This window comes from Rhinolophus sinicus, chromosome 16, assembly GCF_057876585.1.
Source record: "Rhinolophus sinicus isolate RSI-liver-muscle chromosome 16, RSI-T2T, whole genome shotgun sequence".
NCBI lineage: Eukaryota > Metazoa > Chordata > Mammalia > Chiroptera > Rhinolophidae > Rhinolophus > Rhinolophus sinicus.
Genome location: NC_142516.1, coordinates 93,539,819 through 93,566,036, shown reverse-complemented (window position 1 = coordinate 93,566,036; position 26,218 = coordinate 93,539,819). Strand labels below are relative to the sequence as shown.

At 37.8% G+C, this 26,218-nt stretch overlaps 1 protein-coding gene across 5 annotated transcripts in view; it reads right to left on the bottom strand.

The window, feature by feature from the left end:
• LNX2 (ligand of numb-protein X 2) overlaps nucleotides 1-26,218 on the bottom strand; it is a 65,760-nt gene that overhangs the window by 9,998 nt on the left and 29,544 nt on the right. For all 5 annotated transcript variants that reach the window (XM_074330059.2, XM_019736473.3, XM_074330057.2 and 2 more), the window contains 6 exons: nucleotides 22,508-23,020; nucleotides 11,326-11,573; nucleotides 10,016-10,215; nucleotides 6,563-6,931; nucleotides 3,656-3,796; nucleotides 289-466 (listed from right to left, as the gene is read on the bottom strand). In XM_074330059.2, coding sequence (XP_074186160.2) covers nucleotides 289-466; nucleotides 3,656-3,796; nucleotides 6,563-6,931; nucleotides 10,016-10,215; nucleotides 11,326-11,573; nucleotides 22,508-22,914 — 1,543 coding nt within the window. In that variant the 5' untranslated portion in view covers nucleotides 22,915-23,020. The remainder of the gene's footprint in view (nucleotides 1-288; nucleotides 467-3,655; nucleotides 3,797-6,562; nucleotides 6,932-10,015; nucleotides 10,216-11,325; nucleotides 11,574-22,507; nucleotides 23,021-26,218) is intronic.

The window sequence follows — 26,218 nt, the reverse complement described above, 5'->3', positions numbered from 1 at the left end:
TCTAGTCTGCCATAATGTGGAAAGCATAATTTTCTTAGCGTCTTTTCCAATATAAAATAATTCAAGTCTAAATAACTGTCAGAAAATACCAAGCTTCAGCAATTTTCCTTTACATTAGACATTTTTCTAACCTTATGAAGAGGCTTTATGCTTATATATGCAAGGGACATTTTAAAGGATTAAAAAAAGTCAGGTTCCACAGAAAACTTTGTACATATTCTTTATTTTTAAAAACGTGAGCTGAATTCAGGAGAAGATGTGATGAAATTGTTCAGGAGCCTGGCTTACCTCTCTTGATTCTGCCATCGCGTGCGAGGCAGCCATGGGGTGGCACACTGGTCACAAAGATGGGCAATTCACCACTCTTACTTCCTCTGCCCCCGGCTACTGTCATTCCAAGGGACTCGTGTGGTTCCTTCTGTACAATAATGTGTTTTTCTTGGCATGAAACACATTGGGTAAGATCCTAAATCATGAGAGGAAAAATCTATTGGATGTATTCACTAGAATGAATAATACTCAGTGAAGACAGTTTAAATTAAAGTGAAAGCTTATGTGGCAATTATATCATTTTTTTGAATCACTTACTATAGAACTGAAAGTAACACACAGTTCCTCACAGGTGCAAACACGACACTGAACACTGTGGGTCACAATGTCAAACTTTGGATGACCGCATTTTCATATGACTATTTATGGAACTGAAACAACTCAAGGCAGTTGACATGTGGAGGTCAAAGAAAAATAAACACATCAGGTGTATAATTACCTTGAGCTCTAAGAACAATCGATTCTATAAAAGTGAATAATGCATTTGAGTTTTAAGATTCTGAAGATGCGCCAACTGATTTTTCTTCCATCTTTCTCCCCCTATTCTTTGAAAGAAAAGTTGACAGAGTAGCACAAAAGTAAAAATGTGGATTTTGTTAACCACTAGAAAAAAGCTACAGACCTATCTTCTGCTCCTTATGTACAAGGATTATCAGAATACTCAATTATGAGGAAGGTGCAAATCTACCCTCAAAACCTTCATGAAAGACTAGAATGATATGAAGTAACTAAACTTTTGAAGAAGTTAATGACAGGGAAATAAATTCCCAACAAACTATTCTCAGTGAAAAGAGATTTTACTGACATTTATTATTGCTCCTTATTACTGAGAGACTACTGGAAGTAAGAATTTAAAACATTCCGTTTCTTCTGAATTAGGACTCAATAAAAAACAATGTATATTTGCAATAATATTAAAATAACAGTAACTAACGTTCATTGAGGGCTTACTATGTGCAAAGCTAATGGCTTTACATGCATTATTTTTCATCGTCATGATGTTCCTGAAAATAAATACTATTATTGGCCCCGTTTACGCACGAGGAAACAATTTTAGAGAGGTCGTGTAACTTGCCCCAAATCATATACCTATAAGTGAGATTTGAACTCATGCAAGTTAAAAACACACACACACACACGTTTTGTATATGTACATAGAGCATAATGTACTATGTATACCTATTGTTTATATGTACCCACACCACACAGGTACTATCCCATTAAGTTTAACAGTAGCGGTTAATGTCTCAAAAGGTTTCTATCCAATGTTCATTGCAGCTTTATTTATGGTGGCCAAGACATGGAAACAACCAAAACGGCCTTCGATAGATGAATGGATAAAGAAGTTGTGGTATATATACACAATGGAATACTATTCGGCAGTAAGAAAAGATGAAATAGGACCATTTGTGACAATATGGATGGATCTTGAGACTATAATGCTAAGCAAAAAAAATCAGACAGAAAAAGCAGAGAACCATATGATTTCACTGATATGTGGTATATGAACCAAAAGCAATAAGAGAACAAGACAAACAAATGAGAAACAAAAATTAATAGACACAGACAATAGTTCAGTGGTTACCAGAGGGTGAGGGGAGTGGTAGATGAGGGTAAAGGGGATCAAATATATGGTGATGGAAGGAGAACTGATTCTGGGTGGCGAATACACAATGGGATTTATATATGATGTAATACAGAACTGTACACCTAAAATCTAGGTAACTTTACTAACAATTGTCACCCCAATAAACTTTAATTTAAAAAAAAGGTTTCTAACACTTATAAACTATAAAAGAATATCAATAATAGAAATATATGAAATACATTAATAATTCATTAAGAATTGTAATTCAATAACAATTGAATTAATACTTACTGATAATAATTGGTGTTAATAATTAATAATTGGATATTAATAATTCAATAAGAATTAGCAGTTAAAAGAGAAAAATATATGTGCCCAAAACAAAAAATGAAATAAGCAGAGTTCTCTATATGAATGTTGAAATGACTAAGTAGTTTATAAAACCTGTCTTAAAATTATAATGTTGTCATAGACAACCATATCTCAAATTTCTGTATAATTCAATTACATAAAAGATTCAATATCAACTTTTGCCTTATAATTCTTTAGGAATGTATACATATATCTTGTAAAGAAAGCAAGGACAAGCTACATGAAAAAACTCCTATTCAAAACACTAACCCCTTTTTTATAGTCATCATTATAAAGGCAAAATTATAGGTTTCCTTCATACATTTTGGTTTTTGTTCAGAAATGAGAACAGTCTGTGGTTACAATTTCTTGTAAGTATCAACTAAACCAAAGACCAGTGACAAGTCTGTACTTAAGCTCAGAAAACCAGATAAACCTGATGGGCCAAAAATGCTTGTGTCTTTAAGCAATGCTTTCTTGGGGTACCTGTGACATTCCAAAGGTAATTACTTTCTCAAATACTGTACTTACATTAAGAAGCCATTTTAACACATAGTTTATAAGGAGACCAAGTTTTTGTTTGGTAAAGCAATTTAATTTTACTTAAGGAGAATGACTTTGGAAGCTCACATTTAGCTTGTATTTTCACTGGGTAAACATCATTGTTTAGAAATGCCTGGCCTACCAGAAAGTGAGTTCAAGTGAAGGAGCAAATGAAGTAAATAATAAAGAATGCAGTAAAATACTGCCCTTTTTAAGTTCCTGCAACTAAAGTTGACCGTAGCAAAATTCTCAGCACAAATGACCTAGGAATATCTTATAAAGCCAGTGAAATATTGAAGAAGCTGTAAAAAAGCACAACATACGGGAATTTTAAATGACTTAGGGTTGTATTCCCATAAGCTATAATATAAAAAGAAATATGCTATACAAGTACCTGTCAAAATCTATGATTTATATGTTTAATAATCACGCATCTAATTCTGCTCTTGTAGGCAGCGTGCCCAGGTGCTGAGCACAAACTTGTCGAGCACTGCCTTCCTTATGCCTTTTCAATCACATAACCAACTGCTGCATTTCAACGAGCATCCCAAGACAAATCCCACTTTCAAGCAGGACTAAACAAATAGAAAATTCTTCTGGAAGATCAAACACTTCTCATGAATCACCTGGCAGAGGGACGTCCCCACTAAGGAACCATCCCCATTGGCTGAGGAACTGAGGCAATACACTCACTCTCCAAGGCAGCAAAACATACACATTTCACATCCCAAACTCCCATGTTGGCATTCTCCAACAGAAGAACAGCCCTCATTTAAATTTTACCAGCTTGTAATCATGATCCTTTGAGGGAGGGTGAATTAAAACACCAACAAAACGTCTCACCTTGTGTGAGCTGGGTCTGCTGTAACACAGCGGCTGTGCAGGCTGCTGGCTGCTGCTCTGAGTTCCTGCCTCTCGGATAGCGTTTCCCGGCTGGGGTTTCCCAGGTCTAGCAATTGTTAAGTTCACCCTTTCTCCGCTAGCCTGGAGAAAACACACATACGTTACGCTGGTCACAAATGGTACTTCTCGGTGTGGAAATCGCAGCAGTGTAATTTCCAATGCACTTAACATTGTACCAGAGCCTCACACGGGCAGTGCCTGGGAGTGGCTGGCGGTGGGAGGAACGGCGCTCGTTTCATGATAGTACTGTAAAACTCCTGCAGCTGAAACACACACACACACACACAGAGCTCTGGGACATGCCCTCCCCAACCCCACCTCCATGTAACCAAGACAAAGCAGTCAAGCTGCCCGTGCTCTCAGCTCCCGTGACTTCTTGAAGGGTGACTTCCTTTAATACTTTTTCGCCCCTTCAAGATGGCCTTGGTATTGCGGGGGAGAGCACAAAGGAAAGGAGACAGAAAGGAAGAGCAGATTCAAAACTTGATTAAAATCCATTGTGACTTTTAAAATAAATTTCACGGTGGCTACTTGGAAGTAATAATCAGTGAAACGACACACAGCTTTGTTTTTGCTTTCTGTAGGTTTGAGTCAAATTAGGGCGTCAGCTTCAACAGTCCTGAAATGATTATAGAGATTCTATGTAACAAAATTAATATTAATACATATACATACTGTGTGTGTGTCACACACACGTCCTTAAGCGTTACGGTAAATTATTTTAGAGGTTTATGACCACCACTTTAAATTCGGAGGTCCATTTTCTATATATCTATATTTTAAACATTGATTCACACCCAGTGTATTTTAAAAATACTTTACCTTATTTAATATTTATTTTAAGTTACTTTATCTTTGCTTTTAATGTACAGGCCTGATTTATTTGATGCTGACTCTTGGTATGACCACTATTCTGAATTTTATTATTATTCCTACGGGAAAACCTGATAGCCTGCTTTCAAGGAATTGTGGTAGAAAGAGGGGACTTCCTTCATAACTGTAATCAGTGTTAAGAAATCATTCTGTTTTTAGTTCTTAAATTGGAAATAAGTGATAACCAATTTTACGCCCCTATTGACAATCATTTGATTATTCAAACATTTTATTAAACTAAATAGTTTCAGACAAGTTCTTTAAAATAACTGAAAGAACAGTTAATATAAGACCAGGCTTGCAAAGCAGTGTGTGGGGACTTGATCTAAAGGGTAAATACCAAAGTACAATATACAAAATGCGATATTTACAACTGTGACACTCCCGATGATTAGATCACACGGTGTGAAGTGGCAAGTCGCTCCCTTGTCTTCATGATTCTCAGTTTTAGACATGGAGTATGTGTTATTTTTATAATCCCAAAACAGTAAGACCTTTAGTTTTTTTCACAAAGAACCTTAAATTGAGCAACTTGTTTTTCATAATTTGGGGGAAATTACAGCACAAACTATGATGCAACTATTTAACTATTTGGATTATAAAAATTCAAATGTACAATATATTATCATGAAAAATTTTGAATGTATTTTCTATTTGTGAATCTACATTTTGGTTAGCAATTTAGTGAGGACCATCTATTTAGGAAACAGGATTTTAACATTGCCTAAAGTATATATAGTCAATCTATTTCTATCTCACTGACCTCATTTCTCACTTCATAAAGTCATCTCAACTCTCCTGTTTCCTTTAACAAATCCTGTAACCAGGTTAACCATCTTTTTCCCCCCTGCCCCTCCCACAAATCCTGACTTTTACAAGAGGAACTTGTTTTTACTGGTGCAGCAGCTGGCTGGTGTCCACAGATAAAGATCCGAATGCTGCCTCTGGTTTCAAGGAATTTTGAGGCATCCAATTTCTATAAACCTCAACTCCATGAACTGAGACCAATAACTGAAGGTCCTCTCAATGCAATATGGCCGTGTGTGTGTGTGTGTGTGTGTGTGTGTCAGTATTTTCTTAAGGCTACATTGAACCAAACACTTAAAAAAAAAAAAAAAAAGTAGAAGACTGAGACTTAGGTTTTCTTATAGTCTTAAATTTTCATTGTTATTTGATTCTGTGTAGTATACACATTTTTTAGTGACTAGCAACCTACTTGCATTCCTGATGCTCAATTCTATTAATGCCTAGCTTCCTTGATAGTACTTTGTTGTGTTTACTTACAGAAAAGCACAACTTGTTTTATTCACCCTGATCACTGTGGGAGATACCTGCATTGGGTTACCTGCCACGGCATGTTGAAGAACCTGACCATCTTCTCTGGATGGTTTTCTAATTTCTCTGTTTGAATGCTCTTCTGTAAACATTGTTTTTCTCTAATAACTATCCTTACTTATTTCACAGGGACACTGGCAGGACAAATGTTATGATATGTTTGAAATACTTTGAATTCCTTAAAAGAAAAAAAAGGGCACTGTAGAGATAAGAGTTCCTCTTAATTAAAAAATGACTTTCCCTCTGTTTTTATGGATCCTGAAGTGAAGAAGGAAAGTTAAAAGACCCCGTGTGTTACCACGGCTCCTTCGAGCCTTGCTTTTCTCACTTGTTAAATGTGGACTCCAGCACCTGTAATGTCTGGTAAGAGACGGAGCCTAAGGAGCAAAGGAGAACTGTGTGGGAAGCTGTACAGCCTTTACCCCATGAACACCCTGCCTCCAAGGTCACGTATCCCGTGAACTTTGAAGAGATTCCATCTATAATGAGGTTATGCCACTGTGGACTTTGAAGAATTTAGATGGCCATACTTGATTTCCCAGCAAATGCCAAGTAGGCTTGGGATTCTGACGCTATCGGCCAATGGAAAGAAACACCCATACACGGTCAGGAAGGCTGAGCACCTGGAGTGCACGTCACCTGAATGATCTGTGCGGCCAGCTCGGGAGTCCCGTGCTTCAGGTCGTGCCCATTGATGGCGAGCACGCGGTCACTGCTGCAGAGCCTCCCATCCTGCGCGGCCAGCCCCCCTTCCAACAGGTCAAGAATGAAAACGCCCGGCTCATCTGTCCTTCGCACGAGCTTAATGCCGAGCTGTTCGCCGGAGTCGCGTTTATGAAGAGTCACGTGGAAGACGTCTTCCCGCGGGGAGGTCGCGTCAGAGTGGTTATGCGCGCGGTTCCCAAAGCGTCTCTCGCGAAGCACGGTGAGAAAGAGGGCGCTGCAGGGCTGCGAGAGCACGGCGCGGGCGTAGTTGTGGGACACGTTGCTGATATCGTAGTTGTTGACCTGGAATAAAGGAAGTACGACCAAAGTGTGACACTCTTATTTCCCCAGTTTGTAGAAATGTTTACGTAGCATTCCCGAGGAAATTAACATCGATGTTAACATATATCATGAAAATGACATACAATGCGAAAACGATAAAGACATTTTAAAATACAGGGTTCCTCAAATGAACTGACAATGACTGGCATTACGTAGTGAACAGCTGTTAGGAGCACAGGCTTTAATGATAGTCTCGAACGAGCATCTTTGGTTCAGCCACATGCTCGCTGAATGGCCTCCGGCAAGTGACGGAAGCTATTAAGCATGTTTCCTCATGTGTCAAGTGTGTTCCTACCTACTTCATGGGGTCAGGAGGAGATGGACGGACAGCATCAGCCTGTGGATGTGCTAATGAAATACCAGTTTTCGTGAACAGAAACCGCAGTTCCCCCGGATTACAGATAGGCTTTCCCAACTGAAATACTTAAACTAGAGGAAATAAGCTCAGTTTTCCCTTGGAGCAAGTGGCATATTTCAGGTAGACCAGCTTATTTTAGATCAGTGAGTTCTACTTTAAACAAAAGCAGATTCTCATAATTTCACTCTAATTCTTTAGCACATAAGTGTAATATGTACCTAATATAATAAATGTAATTCAATAGTCACAGAACATTTATTTACTAAACTTTATAACCTTGAAATAAGTATGGTGAGGGATCCTTGGACATGTAACATCACTAAGAAAACATACCCAGCTTCAATTATTCACCTAGTTAGCGGAAGAGATTAGCACAATTCTCAGTATTTATCACAATTAGAATTCTTCTTTTAATTTGAGTGAGATTAAAAGAGACAGAGCAGCATTCTCTGCACATCAGTTATGTGACAGGTTCTGGGTTAAATGTCTGTCATCACCTAAAATCCTTACATTTTTTTTCACACAAATCTTTGTTAAACAAGGCCTCTCCCTTCCTGTTTATCTAGGGTTGATAGTTTTGAACACTACTAACATGAATTTTATTGATTTTGGCCTGTTGACGTCTTTTAAAATTCAATCATCAATTCATAGACGTCACATACAAACTTGCTCTTCTGTGCACTTGGTAGCCATCCAAGTCCTTTATAAAATGTTGGAATAATACAGAATCAAGAATGGAAGTTCAAGGCAGCTTCTAAAAAAACAGGCCTGATGTAAATTCACTAGTTAAAAATAATAATTTATAGCTATTTATTATAGCTAAAGGGCTACCTATCTCTAGGTTCACATTTTTCCATCTTATATTAAAAAATATCACAAATGGGGGTGGCTGGTCAGCTCAGTTGGTTAGAGCGTGGTGCTAATAACACCAAGATTGCTGGTTTGATCCCCACATGGGCCAGTGAGAGCTGCGCCCTCCTTAAAAAAAATAAAATAAAATAAAATCACAAATGACTGCAAAACGTCTGGCTGAAATCCAAATCCAGCAGCCATGTGCAAATACGTGGCCTCATGGCATCTGAGTGAAGTAGGTTGTGGAATATTCCTGTTAGAAAAAGATTTTTCCTTCATGAATGCACAGTTGCCAGTGAAATTCAGAGAAAGCAGAGACCAAATAAAATACTGTTTCTAGATTCTGTAAAAATAACACCAGCTAACTCTATCACATTTTTGGCTAAATATGGTTTGTACCAATGAGATCAACATATGACTGTAATTATTTTCTTTCAAAACCAAAATGCCTAAATGACTCATGACTCATACCAAACTTAAAATACTCTTTCTTAATAATGTTCCAAAAGTTCTATTATGTTATTTCTAATAATGATATTGATGTAATTTACAGCAACAGTATATTTTTTTCTTTCAACTGCTCAAAAGGGTGCAAAGCAAAAGGCCCTGGGTATATGGTTCTCCTTTTCAAAGAGACTACTTAATAGAATATACATACATATATGCATATGTGAGTGTGCATACACACACACACATTTATATAGATATATACATATATATGACCCCCCCCAACACACACACATATATATGATGATGTGGGAAAGGCCAAGCCACACACTATTACTGCCTATGGTTTGGTAAAATAAAAGCATAGGTTAGCTAGCTCTTTGGTCTGTAAATAAACCATCTTAAGGACTCTTAGGTATTTTCAAATTGGCTCACTGTATCATGGATGTAGCTTATGCAAAGTTGAAGATAACTGGGTAGTAAAAAATACCGAGCAGACTTCTTTCCAAGTGTTGACTTTTTAATGACCAAAAATACTTCTCCACATTTGAGTTCCTAGAAGACATTTTTTAAAATTCACAAATATTTCTTCTCTCTTCTTCTAGAAGTGATCTACTCTTTTAACTTCAACTATCGTCTACCCTTGTATGATTCAAATATCTAGGCCAGTATTCATATAAACTCCAGTCCTACACAGTAGAGTTCTTACCATCCTCATACCCTGTCTCAACGTGCCCTCTAATAAAGTAGCATCTAGTCCCAAGCTAGCTCTTTTTTGGGAATAGCTATTTCTTCTGAGAGATCATCTTCTGAAAGAGAAGAAAGTGAGGGTAGTACCAAGGGTTAATGACGAGTTAGACTGTTTTGTGAAGAAAGTGCATTAGGGAGCCAACAAGAGATGGGTATGATTTCTGAACTCTACCTTAAATTCTACGGTATAAATTGTAAGTAACTGGTGCTGCACAGTCTGCCTTTTCTACATTTTAGTAATCAGTGTTGAGAAGGCTAAATCAGACAATGAAGGTAACAGATAGATGGTAAAACTGGACTAGGGATAGAGCCAATGGGGTAAGAGAATTTCAGCATGGCCCTAAAAATGGCCAACCATGGAGTCCAGGACAAAAAGAGCCTAGCTGGTCCAATGAGCCCAAACACATGCTAAGTCACATGTGGGATCGAAATTAAGCTAGGGAGAAAAAATATACATTCCATGTCTCTGGGGAAATTGGAGAAATTAAACATAAATTCTGATCTGCTTTGCATATAAAAACAACAAAACTTACTTTAATGTAACTTGGGTTCCAAAGTACCACAATTCTCTAAGTGTTAAATTTATGAATAAGAACAAGAGGGTTCAAATTAACAGAATAACTAAAACTGATAGATACCTGAAGAATCTGGTCTCCAGCAAGGAGTCTTCCATCTCTGGAGATTATCCCATCCCGATAGACTTCCTGGATAACGATGTTAATCAGAGGCGTTTCATTGCCACCCACAATGCTAATTCCTAACTGAATGTAAGGATTAGAACGGTGAATTTCAATCGTGGTAATTTCACCTTCTGGTAAACTTGGTGGCTGCTGTGTGGCTGCAGAGAGAAAAATGAGAGAAAAATAGATGGAAAGAAAATCAATGTTTTATATTTTGATGTGTAATTAAGCAATATCACTGGATAAGAAAAAATGAACGTCGAAAAACATCTGTATGTTAAGATTATCTAAATATTTCCTCTTCCAAGGTGATCAGCAGATGACCAACAAATAGCCACTATGTATCAGATCACTGGGGACAACACAATGATCTGATAAAGAAATATTAAGAGAATGGCATCTTGTCCTAACTGAGAAGAGAAAGTCTGAACCACGGAACAACTGTAAACAATGCAAGGCCGTATAAAGAAAAGACTAACTCTGCGGTGTGTAATCACTATAGGTGTTGAACAATGAATCACATCAAGCTCTAAGAACAGGTGGGTCTTGAGCCTTAGGAGATGAAAAAACCTACAGCTGTGGCAGGGAAAATTTGAAATTTGTAGTAAAATTAGGAATTTTAAGAGAAATCATATTTAAAGATAATACCTAGGGCCAACTATAAAGTCCAAGATCTAGGATGACAGGCTTTCTGCTTGTTCCTGTGGGTTGCACAGTCAGACTAGTGGCTGCCACCAGACGAGCGTGACAGTCAGAAGTGTGGCTCTGGAGACAGATATATAGCCAGCCATTTTGTTTGTGAGCGTGACCAATTAATCTCTCAAGACTCAGTTTTATCACCATTTAAAAGAAAAAAAAACTCGTAATATTGTTACAAGCATTTAATCAGTTAATGTATGTAAAGTGCTTGGCACAACACCTGACACAGAGTAAGTACTTAATCTGAGGTATTATTTTTGTTGTTCTTGATACTGATTTCATAGTCAAGAAGTAACAGCTTCTGAACACACGAGCAACCAAGAAGCACGCTAATGACTAAGAATTCACGGGCTACAACAGAAGAGGGGTGGGGAAGAATCACCTCCCTCTGGGCAAAGACTCAGGTTCTGTTTCTAAACTGCTAGGACTGGTCACTTGAAAGAGTGAATTATGTGGTGTGGATTATATCACAATAAAATCATGTCTTTAAAGAGCAAAAAAACGCCTGCTGGGAAACTAGTCCAGAGCACCAGAGACGACAAACAAAAGAAAGACGTGACAGCACATACCGTCGGCCACGGCGCTCTCCTCGAAGGCAGGGTTGTCCAGGCCAGGCTCCTCAGTCCACACGGGGACAGATGCTGAGGTCAAGTTCTGTTCGGGGGGCGCTGTGCCTGTTCCCGAACAGTCCGTTTCCGGTGACAAAGCACTGGGAAGATCTATTATGGTGGTTCCATTTTCACTCTCAAGCTCTGTCTGAGTTTTACTAGTTTTCCTCCTCTCAAGCACAACTCTCTGCTGAGAAGCTCCGGGACATCTAGAAAGTGAGCATCCGGTGGTTTCCAGATGATTTGAAAGGAAAAAAAAGTGACTCATAGCTTGTACCACAACAAAAGAATGGCAATGGCTTCTCTGCAAAAAGCACCTAGAGGTACCCACGAGCAGTACATAATTCTGATCTTACTCTCACTCGAACTAAGTTCTTCCCACTCCACACAGCAAATTTAAAACAAGGCATCGGCACAAACAATGGTTGGGTACATATCTCAAAGAATACTTCAATAAGAATTATATTCAGGTATGTACTAGTACCAGAAACATGCACCAGTAAGTACACCAGTAGAGTGTGTCTGTCCTGCAAGAATTATTCTGAAATCCTGACCACATAACCCCTTTTTACTAGTTGCATGGCTTAAGCACAGGAGTGGAACTCAGCGGTCTTCTTCCTGGACAAGCCCTGTGTCCGGACTTAGACCTTCAGTGCCACTCTGCTCCTACACTCTCACGGCCAGGGTTACACATTTGTTCCTTGTTCAATACACTTGAAGCTTTACTTCTTGCAGGAAAGCACATTATGATAGACATGGAAGGAGATTACAAAAAAAAAATCTCCTAGTTTGTAAAATTAGAATTGCAATAGTGAATTACAGGTATGCTATATAGATTGAAGAATACATTCCAAGTACTTGGGAAACTTACAGAAGCACCAAGAAATAAGAACCGTTAACTTGCTTGTTTTTACTTATTGAAGCAAACAGAAAGAACAGAAAGGTGCTTGCTCAAACAGTTAAAGTTTTTACACACACATTAGAAATGATATCAAGGGGCCAGCTCTTTTCCATCTGATACCTTGACTAGACAACATGACTAAGGGCCGGTTTGCAGAGCGGGAGGAGGAGAAGGGGGTTAAGGAAGGAGGGGCAGACACACATTCCTAGAGCCCAACACCACGCACTTTCACGATGGGGTAAGAAGGGACAGAAAGGCTGGGTGGGTGGGCGACGGTCTTACGTCTAGGGTTGCAGATGTTCATTCAACGATGCTATTTTTTTTAATGTAAAATTTCAATAAAAACTACATTTAGGATTAAATTCAACTAAAACAGAAAGCTCTCCCTTAATTATAAGTGTAATAAATTTTCCCTCATGAACTAAAGATTCAAGTGCCGGATTTCAACTTCTTGAAAAGGATCATTATGAAGTTCCTTTAGTCAACGTTCTCTTATTCCTTGTTTTCTTTCCCTCTTGTGAAGAAGGGGACACCTGACTTTCCTTTCTGGACTGTTGTGCAGCACTCCAGGGGATGTTCCTACAAGGGCCTGACAAATAATTTTGAAAATTATGTCACTGAAAAAATTACTTTTGTCAGGCAAGCAGATTTAATTAGAAGTACGTTTTAAAAACATTTTATTCAACAAAAAATGAGACAAAAACTGGATCATAAAAAGTATCTGTGACTAAACACATAAGTAAAGATTGAATTCCCCAAATATATATCATACACACACGTTTACATGGGCAACCGCTAGTCTTCAGTAGAAAACATGGACTAGAAACAGAACATGAAGAGGAAATACAGACAGACTGAACACTGGGAATTAGCCTAGCTACCAACCGAAAAATCCTAGAAACCAAATAAGTACAAAGCCTGTCCTGTAATTGTTAAACGTGCAACAATAAATTTTAAAAAGAAAATCTAAAGCTGTTAGAGAGGTAAAGAAACAGGTACACTTAAATTCCCAATGGGACAGCAAGTTGCTAACAGGAACAAAATAAAGATATTTTATTATAAAATGTTATCATGTGAAAATATGAAAGAATGCTCTTAGGCAGCATTAGAGGAAGGTTACAGAGAGAACCTTTGGGAACACCCATATTTAAATAAGATGGACCAGCTGAGTACATTGAGATAGAACAATCAGACAAGTGGACACGATAAGAGAAAGACATCAAAGAAACCAAGGGAGACAAGAGTGCCACCAAAAAAAAGTGGCCAATAATGCAAATGCCACACAGGGGGCAAATAAGATAAGGACCAAAAAGCATTACTCTGATTAGACAATGAAAAGGTCATGGTGATCTTAGGACACTTTTGGTGATGATGGCAAAAGCCTGACTATTAACCAGCATTTCTATTAACGCAACACAAGCACCAACAAAAACTGCAGACTAAAAATCACAGGGCTTAAGGGAAAAAGAGGATTGGGAACGACCACTCAAAACCTGTGCATCTGGTTATGGGAAATGTCTGCCAATGGGGATGGGGTTTCCTCGGGGGTGTTGAAAATGTTCTAAAAATTGGATTATAATAATGGTTGCACATTTCTGTGAATATACTAAAAATCAGAAAATGGTACACTTTAAAAATAGGTGAATTTTACGGCAGGTGAAATATATCTCAAAAAACCTATTAAAAAAAAAAAAAAAAGACTACAGGAAAGATGTAGATGATAGCAGGCTTGGGCAGAGAAAAACTCATGACCTGACAGTTCAAACCCATCATTCCTCAAGTTTGTAAACACTTGGAACTGAAAGAAAAAGGGAAGAAACCAACATTTGTTGAGTGTCTACTTTGTGCCAGTCACTGTGTAAAAACCTTTATACACAGTATTTCACTGAATCCTCACAACCACTCTATTATTCCCATTTTACAAATGGGAAACTTGAAACTTAACTGAGGTGACATCACATAGCTGCTACACTGCAGAGCCAAAGTCCAAACAAACTCAGATCGATTTCAAAGACGTCTGTTCTTTCCACTGTGTCATACTAAATTCATTCTTATGGAGTTCTTTTTCTAGGCCTTAGGAAAACATAAATTGAATTTATTCCAGAAACTTGTACCTAGAAAAACAATCATGGAATGTTAGAATGAGAAAAACAACAAAAACATATGTATCTTATTAAATGGGGTATTTAACAATCACACAAACCACAGTTGGCATCAGGGGCTATAACTTGGATTATTCAAGCAGTTAACTCCCTGTAGCAGGAGGCCGGTGCTGAGGACATTAAAAATGAATAATAGAAAAGAAGTGCATGCAATGTTTAACTAGATCAGGGTAGGCAAGCGAGAGGGAGTATTTTGAAGGGGATTAATGGCAATGTGTCTTTTACTGTAATAATATTTTTATATACACATTCACCGTATTGTTTGATCACACCTCACACAGTGTTTAAGGAACACATTATATTACTATTAGTGATGGTGGTGGGGAGGCAGTAGTAGTAGAAGCAAAATAAAACAATGCATGGTAAGTGCCAACACAATGCCAGGTACTTAATGAAATTTAAAGAATATGTGCATCCTAGAAGCAAGAAAAATGATAAAAATAATATGGATTAAAATATGCAAAAACCAAATCAAGTGACATCAATGAAAATGATAGATTAAGGGTATATGAAAAGCCTCTCCTCTATAAAGCAGTGTGAACACACTGGCAGAAGTTGTCAGACTCAACTCTTTCTGAGCTCTGGAAATTAGCCAAAGTTCTGCAGCAACTTCCGAAATGCATTTCTTCAAGGAAAATGAGTGAATCTCAGTGAAAACAGTGAGCTCTGCAGCATTTGAATTTGCCCTATTTCCATCCCCACCTCCCTAGCACCCTGGAAAACCAATGGCCCACAGTTACAGTAGAAACAAGTCTGGCAACCACTGGAGGGGAAGGCTGCAGTGCCTTCAAAGCCGTATTCCTAGAGAATTGTCATTAATTGACCCATTGGTTCCCTGGAAGACCCCACTCGCAAGACTCTTTATCTAACCTGAGTTGGAGCTCACCTAGTGCAAACAGCCTTTTCACTGGGGGCATTTGTTGGGGAAAAAACAAAACAAAAAAACAGAGGTAATTATTCAAGATCGTGGCTGCCTGAGGTGGGCAAATCAAAAAGTTTAAAAGGGAAAGAAATGTCCACAGGGCTTCTGATATGTCCAGGCTGTGCGCATGCACAGGGAACAACTGAGGAGGCACTGAGCTCTCCCTTCTGGCCAACACTGACTCTCTGTGAAAGCAGGAAATGAAGGCTAAGGAGGAACTGTCAACTACCCGAGTGCTGAAGATGTACCCCGCCACGCACACAGAGCCCCCTGGGAAGACTGGGAAAGTTGCTGGTTACAGGCACTCAAGGAATCCTCTGTCCCATCATTAGCTGACCAGTAAGCAGAGCAGAGATTTTGCAGAATTAGTTTAGAAATGAATGTCACTGAACAAACAAACAACAACAAATAGCAATAACAAATCCTGGAGGTACAAGAATCTGATTTCCAGAGTTGCCTCGTGATATTATTTAAAATGTCTAGTGCTCAATATGAAATTTAAAACCATGCAAAGAAACAAGTGAGTATGTCCAATACACAGGAAAACCAGCAGTCAACAGAAACTGTCCTTGAGGAAGCCCAGACATGGCCTTACCACTAGACAATGACTTAAATCAGGTGTCATAAATGTGTTCGAAGAACAGGAAACCAAGCCTAAAGAACGAAAGGAAAATTCGAGAATGTGTCTTACCAAACAAAAATATCAATGAAGAAATAAAAAACCAGATAGAAATTCTGGATGTAAAAATGAAGAATTCACTGCAGATTTGAAGAGGAAGAAGAAAAAAATCAGTGAACTTGAAGATTGGTCAATTGAGATTGTGAGTCTGACGAACAGAAACAAAAAGAATAATTTTAAAAAATGGATAGAGCCTCAAAGACCTGTGGGACATTATCAAGAATATTACATAAGCAGAATGGGAGTCCCACAAGGAGTCAGAGAGCAGGGGGCAGAAAAAAATATCTGAAGACAAAATGACCAATATCTTCCCGAGTTTGGTGACTCTTGAAAGCACAAGAGAGAAGCATCTCATCCCATGGAAGTGGTCCTCAGTAAGTTGACAGCTGACTTTTCTTCAGAAACCATGGAAGCCAGAGGCCGAGGATGACATATTTAAACTGCTAGAAAAAAAAGACTCAACCAAAAAATCCATATCTAGCAAAACTATCCTTCAGAAACAGAACTGAAGACATTCCCAGATCAACAAAAACAAAGAGTTTGTTTTTAGCCGACTTGCCCAACAAGAAATACTAAAAGAAGTCTCTCTGGCTGATATGAAAGGACCTTAGACAGTAACTCCAATGAAGAAATAAAGAGCACTGGCAAAGGTAACTACGTAGGTAAATATAAAACAGTATAGAAGTATTTTTAGGTTTATAACTCCATTTTTGTCCCATCTGATTTAAAAGACAACCACACAAAATAATAATTATAATTCTGTTTTGATGGGCATATAATGCATAAAGATGTAATCTGTATAATTATGACAGCACAGATGAGGGGGAAGGAATGGAACTATATATGAGCTAAGTGTTTGTATATCAGTGAAATGAAATTGATATTAATCTGAACTAGACTGATATAAATTATGCTCATTGTAATCCCCAGCACAACCACAAAGAAAATAATTCAAAAAATATATATGAACAGAAATGACAAAGGAATTAAAATGGCATACTAGAAAATATCTACTTCACACAAAAGAAGGAAGAAATGGAGGAGCAGAGAAACAAAAAAGAAACGACATATAGAAACAAACAGCAAACTGTCAGACATAAATCCTACTTTATCAGTAATTACATCAAGTATAAATGAATGAAACACTCCAAAAGTCAGTGACTTGCATAATAGATTAAAAAGAAAACATGATCCAAACTACATGCTGGCTACAAGAGACACACTTCAGGTTCAAAGATACAAAAAGTCGAAAGTAAAAGGAGAGAAATTACACCATACAAATAGTGACTTCAAGAGAGCTAAGTGGGTGTACTGACTTCAGACACAATAGACTTTAAGATAACAACTGTTTCTAGTGACAAAGAAGAACATTTTACAATGATGAAAGGTTCGAGCTATCAAGGAGCTATCACAATTATAAGTACAACTAACAACAGACCCTTGAAGTACACAAAGCAAATATTACAGAATTAAAGGGAAAAACAGACAACGCAACAATAGTAGTAATAAGACTTCAATAATGGACAGAACTAGACATAAGAACAAGAAAAGAGACTTGAACAACACTGTAAATGAACTAGACCTAGCGGACACCTATACAGCACTCACTCCGCCCATCTCCAGCAGAAGACACACTGCTCTCGAGTACACATGAAGCGTTTTCCAGGACAGACCAGGAGGGAGGCCATAAGAAAAAAAGCCTCAATAAAATTGAAAGGACTGAGTCATACATAGCATGTTCTCCAATCACAAGGAATTAAAAATGGATCAAAGACCCAAATGTAAGAGCTTGAACGGTAAAAGTCTTAGAAGAAAACATAGGTGTAAATGTTTGTGACGTTGACTTAGGCAATGGTTTCTTAGATAGGACACCAAAAGCACAAGCAAACAAAGAAAAAAATAGATAAACTGGACTTCATAAAAATTAAACTTGTTTGTCCTTCAAAGGACATAGGCAGGTGAAAAGATAATCTATAAGATGAGAGAAAATATTTGCAAATTATATATTTAATAAGGGTCTAGTATGCAGAATGTATATAGAATGTTCACCACTTACAAAAAGACAAACAATCCAGTATAAAAATGGACTAGTGATGTTGAGCATCTGTTCACGTGTTTATTGGCCATTTCAGTATCTTCTTTGGAGAAATTATCTATTCCAATCCTCCGCACACTTAAAATTGGATTACTTGACTTTTTATTGAGTTATAAGAATTCTGTATATATTCTGGATACTAGACTGTTATCAGATACATGGTTTGCAAAGATAATTTATTTTTACATTACATATGAGAAAAGAATACTGGTAGGAATGTGCCAAACCCAAAATTCCCTCCAAGCTAGAATGCACATTTCAAAGAGCAATCTTGCCTCAGCCTACCCTGAGCCCTGAAGCTTCAAAACCACGTGATGAACTAGAAAAGCTCTCAGCATGGAAAAAGACTTCTCTAAAGGTTTTCTCTATATTGCACAAGCTTTTTACAATATTGTTAAACTGTAAGGTTTGTAGGGGGAAGAGAAAAATTATTTTGAACCTTGCCATCAATAAGCTAGGACACAAACGCTCACTTTAACAACAGCAAAACCACTGACAATCCCTAAGCTTTAAATGTGAAATTGTTGAGGGTGAGGCAGGGATGAGGGCGACAGCGGGGATGCTTTATAGTTGATGGTGCTTGGCAGAATTTCACAAAGTAATTACTAAAATGAAAATGTCATATGCTTAGTACAATATATAGAATATTTCTTAAAAGCTTTATGTCTCCTTTCGAAGATGGGTACTTTCCCATGTCTTTTAAAATTCTTCAGTTTTACTAATATATAATCAGTTAACAATTAGTAGTTTTATTTAAAAACACATTCATCTTTCATAAATGTTCTGCTTTTAGCTGGAAAAGAAAATGTCAACTGTTCTCAAACTGAAGCAGATTTCTTAAGAGTAGAATTTCAGTCAAATAGGGAAGGTAACTTTAAACTCAAAATTACCAGGTTTATGCAAACTACTCCTAATGCTGCATTTCTACTAATAATTAATAGGATTTCCAAACCCTAAAAATTCAAGAACCAAGGCATGACAGTTGTATTATTTTTATACATAGAATCACTGCTGCTGCTGCTGAAAGCCTGTGAATTTCAATGAAACTTACCAATTTCTAAGATGAGTGAGACTGTGCAGAAATGCCACAGTTGTAATAACCCTATTTTATGCCTCATGACATCACTTTTGTTGCTAGTTTGTGTTGGTTTTAAAACATGGCTGCAAATATTTTCACCTCCTTCCATCACAAGGTGAAGCCTCTGCCCGTCCCCTGACTCTGGGTGGACTGCTTCAGAGTAACAGCATAAGGCATGTTGCATGACGTCAAGGCTAGATCATACAAGACCATGCAGCTTCTGCCTTAGTTACAGGGACACTGAGCAACATGGAAGAACTTTAAATACCCTGAGGCCGTCATGCCAGAGAGACCACCTTTAGGCTCTCCTGCCGTCCAGTCCCAGCTGAGCCTACACCTCTGGTTTTTTCCATCAGGGTGCCAGACATGCGAATACAGACATCATCTTGGAAGTAGCTTCTCCAGTTCCAACTGCTACAGTCCCTGGGTTTTGGTTCTTCCGCGCTGTGGCCCAGATGTCACCACACAAAGGCAAACCACCCCCGCTGTGCCCTGTCTGAATCCCTGACTCACAGAATCCATGAACAGAGTCAAATGCTTGTTTTATGTCACTATATTTGGGGTGGTTAGTTTCTTAGCAATGGATAACCAGGACACAGGTTAAATTTAACTGAACAAACATTAGCTGAGTGTCCACTTGGCACAACAGAACTCAAAGTCGGTAAATACGTGGTTCAGGCCCTAAAGGAATTTACAAGCCAGCAGCAGATTCTAACACGCTATCAGCTTGCAGAGTACTTGACAACAAGAACGGTTTCTGGCACATAGTAGATAATAACATTTGCTGAATGAACAAATGAACTACATATTATTTAGGGCTGAGTGTTGGATAATAAATATTTCCACCTGAATTTCAACATTTTTAATTGAGACTAGAGAAAGATCAGGCTGTTCATCATACATCTGTTCAAATGGGATATAAAAATTCTGTTTCATAATTTACCTTCTCATTTTTATGAACCAATAGTTACTCTTAGCTGTTTCTATCAATCAAGTCACCCACCTTTTCAAATCATTCACTTTTTTTTTTTTAATTTTATTGGGGGAAAGTATGTTTCTCCAGGACCCATCAGCTCCTAGTCAAGTAGTTGCTGTCAATCTAGTTGTGGAGGGTGCAGTTCACTGGCCCATGTGGGAATCAAACCGACGACCCGGGTGTTAGGCTCTAACCAACTGAGCCAACCGGACACCCCTCATTCACATTTTTTAATGTATCTTTCACAATAAAGACCTAAGACACTTTGGAAATGATTAAATTAGTAGCTAAAATATTAATAAGCACATTTGGAAAATGGAACTTTCAACTAGACATAACTGCTTAGCCTTTATCAACCTCCAAATGAAAGGACATTTGCAATTCCCAAGTTTTTACATTATCAACATAAATATCTTGATAGAAAATACTGATACTTCAATTAGACACAGGCAGAACTCAGAGATATTGTGGGTTTCGGTCCAGACCACTGCAATAACGTGAGTCTCACAATAAAGCAAGTTGTAATCTTTTTGCTGATGGAGTCTTGCCTTCAATTTATAAACAAAACAAAACGAAAGACTCAACACCTGTGAAGCAAACTAAAGCAAAGCCAACAAAACGAGGTGTGCCTTATTGAATTCTTGTATGCGTTTTAGTTAAGTGGATGTGCCTAAAAATTTGTGAAAATTTGATCTCACTGCTATCAAAATAATTAGTAACTGAATTGAGACTTTGTTCAGTTCCTCTAGCATCCTGTAACTGATGTTTATAAAACAGTCACGAAAAAAACCTATCCCCTAAAAAGAATAGTTCTAGTGAGAGAAATAAGAAAAGCCTAAAATATTCCGCAACCTCAGCTGTGCCTAGGCCTGACCCACACTAGCATATTTAAAAGTCTGCTGTCAATTTCCAGGTCTTTGCTGCCAAGTTCGGATTCTACACCTGCTGGTGACCGAAGATACACAAAAATCTATGTATCTATCAAAAGTCTGTATCTCTATCCTGTGCTCTTTCTTAGCTCTTATTTTTAGACAAAAGAGCTCCGAGTTAAGCAACTTCTCTGTAAATCTTCATGTTTCTGATACTTTAATAGCATCTTGTTCTTTCTCACATATCTTAATTATTTCTAACGAGTACACTCATTTTGTAACACTAATACTTAATATTAAAACATGTATACCCATGTATACCACACAGTAGTGGAGAATATGACTCAACCTGTGGTAAAGTCGCCATGGTATACTAGAATGTAAATAAGAGTACTGAGGTTTAAGTCTGACTATACCATTAACTAGCTCTAAATCTTTGTGACTCAGTTTCCTGGTTTGTAAAGTGTGGGGATTAGATGACTCTCCTCTAATTCTCTGATCTTACATGTGAGTATAATGATAAGCTGTTCTACACCTTGTCACGAATATATGTAAGTATAATAAACTTAGCACTATTTCTAAATCCAACATATTATACTATGCATTGTTTCACAGCAATCAAAATGACCACAGCTTTTTAAAGAGAATTTTTTATAAGAGTTTATTTGAGCCAGCCTGACAATATATGCAGAATTACTGCAACTCCACACTGCATGACTGGCTTACCTTTGAAATTTATACATCAATATATTTTTTCTGTCATTTTATGTGATTCTACCTACTTATGACATGAGATGTATTTTAACCCTTCCGCAGGGTTAAAATTTTAAAGATCAAGAATTTGACCGAAGTCAAATTATACAACTCACTGAACAATCAGTGAACTAAATTAGTTAAGCTTTTAAAAAGCTTTTCAGAACAAAAATAACCAGTACATGTTTTAAAGTTTCCAACCCTTAGTTCTTGTTCAGTCTAGTCCCTGAACTCAGAATCTTTCTAAGATCTTAGCAAATAAAATTATTTACACTTACTTTTCCATGTTACAACAAAATCATTATTTTTATTGGTTGCAAAATATCCCACTGAGTGGATACAATACCGTATTTTTAACTCTTGCCCTACTTACTGTTAATTAGATTGACTCCAATTTATCGACCTGTGTATGTAGCGTTGCCATGAACATCTTTATATACAATTTTTCCTTTTTGGATTATTTTCTTAGGATAATAAGCTAGATAAAAGGATATTTGCATTTATAGTTTTTAAAACAAACTGCCAAACTGCCTTGCAAAACGAGTCTGTCATTATGTCCTGCTACTCATGTTTCTGTATTCATGTTTTTTGATTGACAATGTTAAATACTATTCCCTGCAGCTTAGTTATTTATTGTATATCGAATATTTGTTTGAATCCTTGTCATAAACCCCAGTTAATTCTCTCTCTTGCAAAGTGCTTGCTTACCTGTTTTTAAGATGTGCCTCCAGGTCACAGCGTTGCATTACATCTTGGCACACGGAAGAAAACGGACACAACACTAATAATTTGTCCAGAAGTTTATGAACTAGAATACTAGACTTCTTACACAACTTAAAGTGAAGTCTTTTGCGGTCCAATGGACAGAAATCTTTCTCCTGTAAGAAGTTTCTGAGGCACTTGCAGCAGAACGTGTGTCCACAGGGGGTATCCAGAGGCTGCAGCAGGGGCTGAAGGCAAATATGGCAGACCAGGTCGTCGTCCACTTCGGCCTGGTAATTGTACAAGTGGTTTTCTCTGGTCCAGTGCTGCTGGCCACATTCAAAACACAGAGGATTGTAGGCCGAGGAGGAGGTGTGTTCCACAGACACCATCTCATCACTAGTTGTTCCCATTTTGAATCAACCACAGCAGTTTCTGTATTTTCATGTGTTAGACTTCCACTTCAATTTGCTTTCCTTTAATAGACAGTGACTCATTTGAAAAAAAACCAAGGCTTTTCTAGATAAACAAAACAAACCAAACAAAAAAAAAGTAATTAGTGTCCTCAAGATAGGCTACAAGTATCAACATAACATGACTAATTAACTTCCTTTTTAGTAAAAAATTAAAATTTAGATCAGGTAATAAATTAGTCATAAAAATATAAAAATGAAATTAATTTGCTAGTTGGCTAAGAATAATGTACACTACCAAGTTCACGGTAAAAAAAGAAATTGTGATTAAAAAGAAAGATGCCATATATTGTACGGCGTGACGTAAGAAACAATCAATTTGTTTTACTGACTGAAATCCCCAAATAGTTCACTGCTCAATGGTTGTTTTAAAGTCAATTAATCTACATGATATGCTAATAATGCAATTTGAGGTATAGTATCTCATACATTTGTATCAGCAATCCCAGCCATGGTTCTTTGCTTCTGACTGAATTTACACATTGATAGGACTAAACCAAAGACTTTGTCTTTGAAATGTAGTCCCAAGGATAATTTGGTGTCTGTTTAAGAAATGACCTTTGCTCTGCACTACGTTTGGGGAGAAATGGATTTCCAAGTATGCATGATTTAAATATTCTTTCTATATAACAGATTATAGAAAGATAAATCTGTATAACATATATAAATAACACCTGTGCAAATTCATAAAATACAATACTATTTCAGGCCATTAAAAGAAAAAAACTGCTGTACTTCAATTAAACAGATAAGACATGCTATAAATTTCAATTCCACGTCATACTACTTCACACTCCCTTTTGTTCTGGCTTACTCAGAGCAGCCGTGTGTGTGTGTGTGTGTGTGTGTGTGTGTGTGTGTGTGTGTGTCCCCTCTCCAACACAAGACTCTCACCACAGCCCACCCCAGTGTAGTGCAGACCTACCAAGGAATGCTCCCCTCAGATAAGGGTTTCCATATTCCTGCGGCTGCAGCCCCAGGGGGTTAAAAAGTCAAGTAAAGGCAGCAGCTGTCTGTATTCATTCTCCCGTAAATATTTACAGTGTCTAGTATGTGCCAAGCACTGCACAAGGATAGAGGAGAGGGAGGGAGAGGACGGTTAAGAAACCCATTATTAAAATGCAATGTAATAAGTACTCCGAGGAAGCGATGCTAGGATGCCATGTGAACACAGAGAAAGATGAGAACTGGCATCTAGCTCAGTCTGGCTTTGTGGCCGGAAATACTTTCAAAAGGGAAAAATACGGACGGCGACTGCTGAGCTGTGGCAGGAAGCACTGGCCAGAGAGAAAAATAGAGAAGGACATCTTGACGCTAAGTCACAGGGACCCGAGCATACACACACATTCAGGGACCAAGACGTCAAGGATGAGGAGAAGAAACTGTATTCGAGGCTGGGGGGTGGTACGACTCAGGTGCGCCTGCCCCAAGGACAGAGAGAGACAACATGTTAATGCTACCAGCATTTGCTTCAATAATAACATTTTCCTCCAATCACACCTATGTATTTGCTATATTATTTGGTGTCTTTATTAGAAAAACGACATTAACATTGCAACAGATTTAACAAGAACGGCCATAAATTAAGAGGGAGTGGGACAGGATTCAGATGGGATGGCTGATCTCAGATCAACTGTGCGTTTTTTAAAAACTTCTTAATAAAAGGACAGGAAGAGCAGCCTGTGATCTGGACCCCTATCGGTACCACCAGAAAGAGCAAACATTCCTGGTATTTTGTAACTCCTGGGGCTTGTTCTTTTCCCTCTGAGCATCGTAACCTTTTAGAGGTCAGTGCAAGGCATGTGAGATTAAGGAGACAAACACCGTCTATCGCAGGCAGGCGCTGCTTCAGCCCATGTGTTTGAACACAGAATGTTTACAGAGGCTTGTTTTCCACTCACTAGCAAGAAAATGTACACGTCTTTGGCTCTTCTTTGTGACAGCGGTTATCCTAACTTTTCCATTCCTCAAGAAAATAAACTGCAATTCTAGCCTCCCACATAATGACTAAGAAAACATTTCTCTTAAGATTATTATGTTTTAGCTGTTTTCTAAAGCTCTAAATAACTTTTAGTGCTTTGATTATTTTCATTTTTGTCACAAAATCTTTTCAAGAGGAAAAATAACATGTTCCCATTTAAAAGACCAAATAACAACTGCATTATCTCTAGCCCCGAAATACCTGTTACCCGAAACGTGAGATGAAAACAGATCACCGACATGTGCATATGAACAGATTAAAGTGGGGGCCGCACCCCGGAGCCGTCTGTGAGGGTTCAGGTCCTTGCTCTGTCACTTACCCGCTTTGTGATCTTACTGAACGTGTTCCCTTCTCATATGCGAAATGGGAGTAAACACATCAAGATGTTATTTAAAATGTGTTGTAATATTCCCAGCCAATTTAACAGTTTCCATCTCTTTACTATTCCTGGAATATTAGCTAAACAGATAATGTAGTTTGTAAAGATATACACTATGCTACATTTTATATTTTGGAAAATATTGAGGACTACTCAACTATCTCAAAGGGTTGATATAAAGAATGGATGTTTGTGTGTGTGTGTGTGTGTGTGTGTGTGTGTGTGTGTGTGTACATACAGCTTAGCTTAGAACAGTGCCTGACCCATAAAAGGTGCTGTATATAAGTGTTAGCTATTATGACTATTATCAAAGATAAAGAAACAAAAGTTTGGACAGATGTGGATTTGCCCAAAGCCATACAATTTATTATTACTGAGTAAAAGGAAAATAAATCAGTTCTTTCTTGCTTCAAAATAACCCAACAGTAAATGAAGTAATTATAGGACGTAGGTAAGCTATTTCATCAGAACCTTGGTTGCGCGTTTCGTCAGGACAAAGGTGGCCTGACCCTGTTTTCCAATCCCCAACCCCACCCCTCTATTCCCAATCCAGGCAGATGACTTTCTTTCCCCTTTTATGCAACACCTTACACCACTTCTTCTGCAGCACCTTATACCACTTCTCACACTCTGTCCCTCACTGAACCATGAGCTCTGTAAAGGCTCAATAAATGCTGAATGACCAAATGGTGACAATGTGCTTGATCACTCTGGTTTGGGTGACTAGAAATACACCTGTGTAAATGGGACGCTATGCCCATGTTTATATAATCTTGATTTCAGATATTTTGAGCACACTTTGAAATATTAAAATACAAGTTAAATATATAGTAGTCCTCAATATTTTCCAAAATATAAAATGTAGCATGTTGTGTATGTTTACA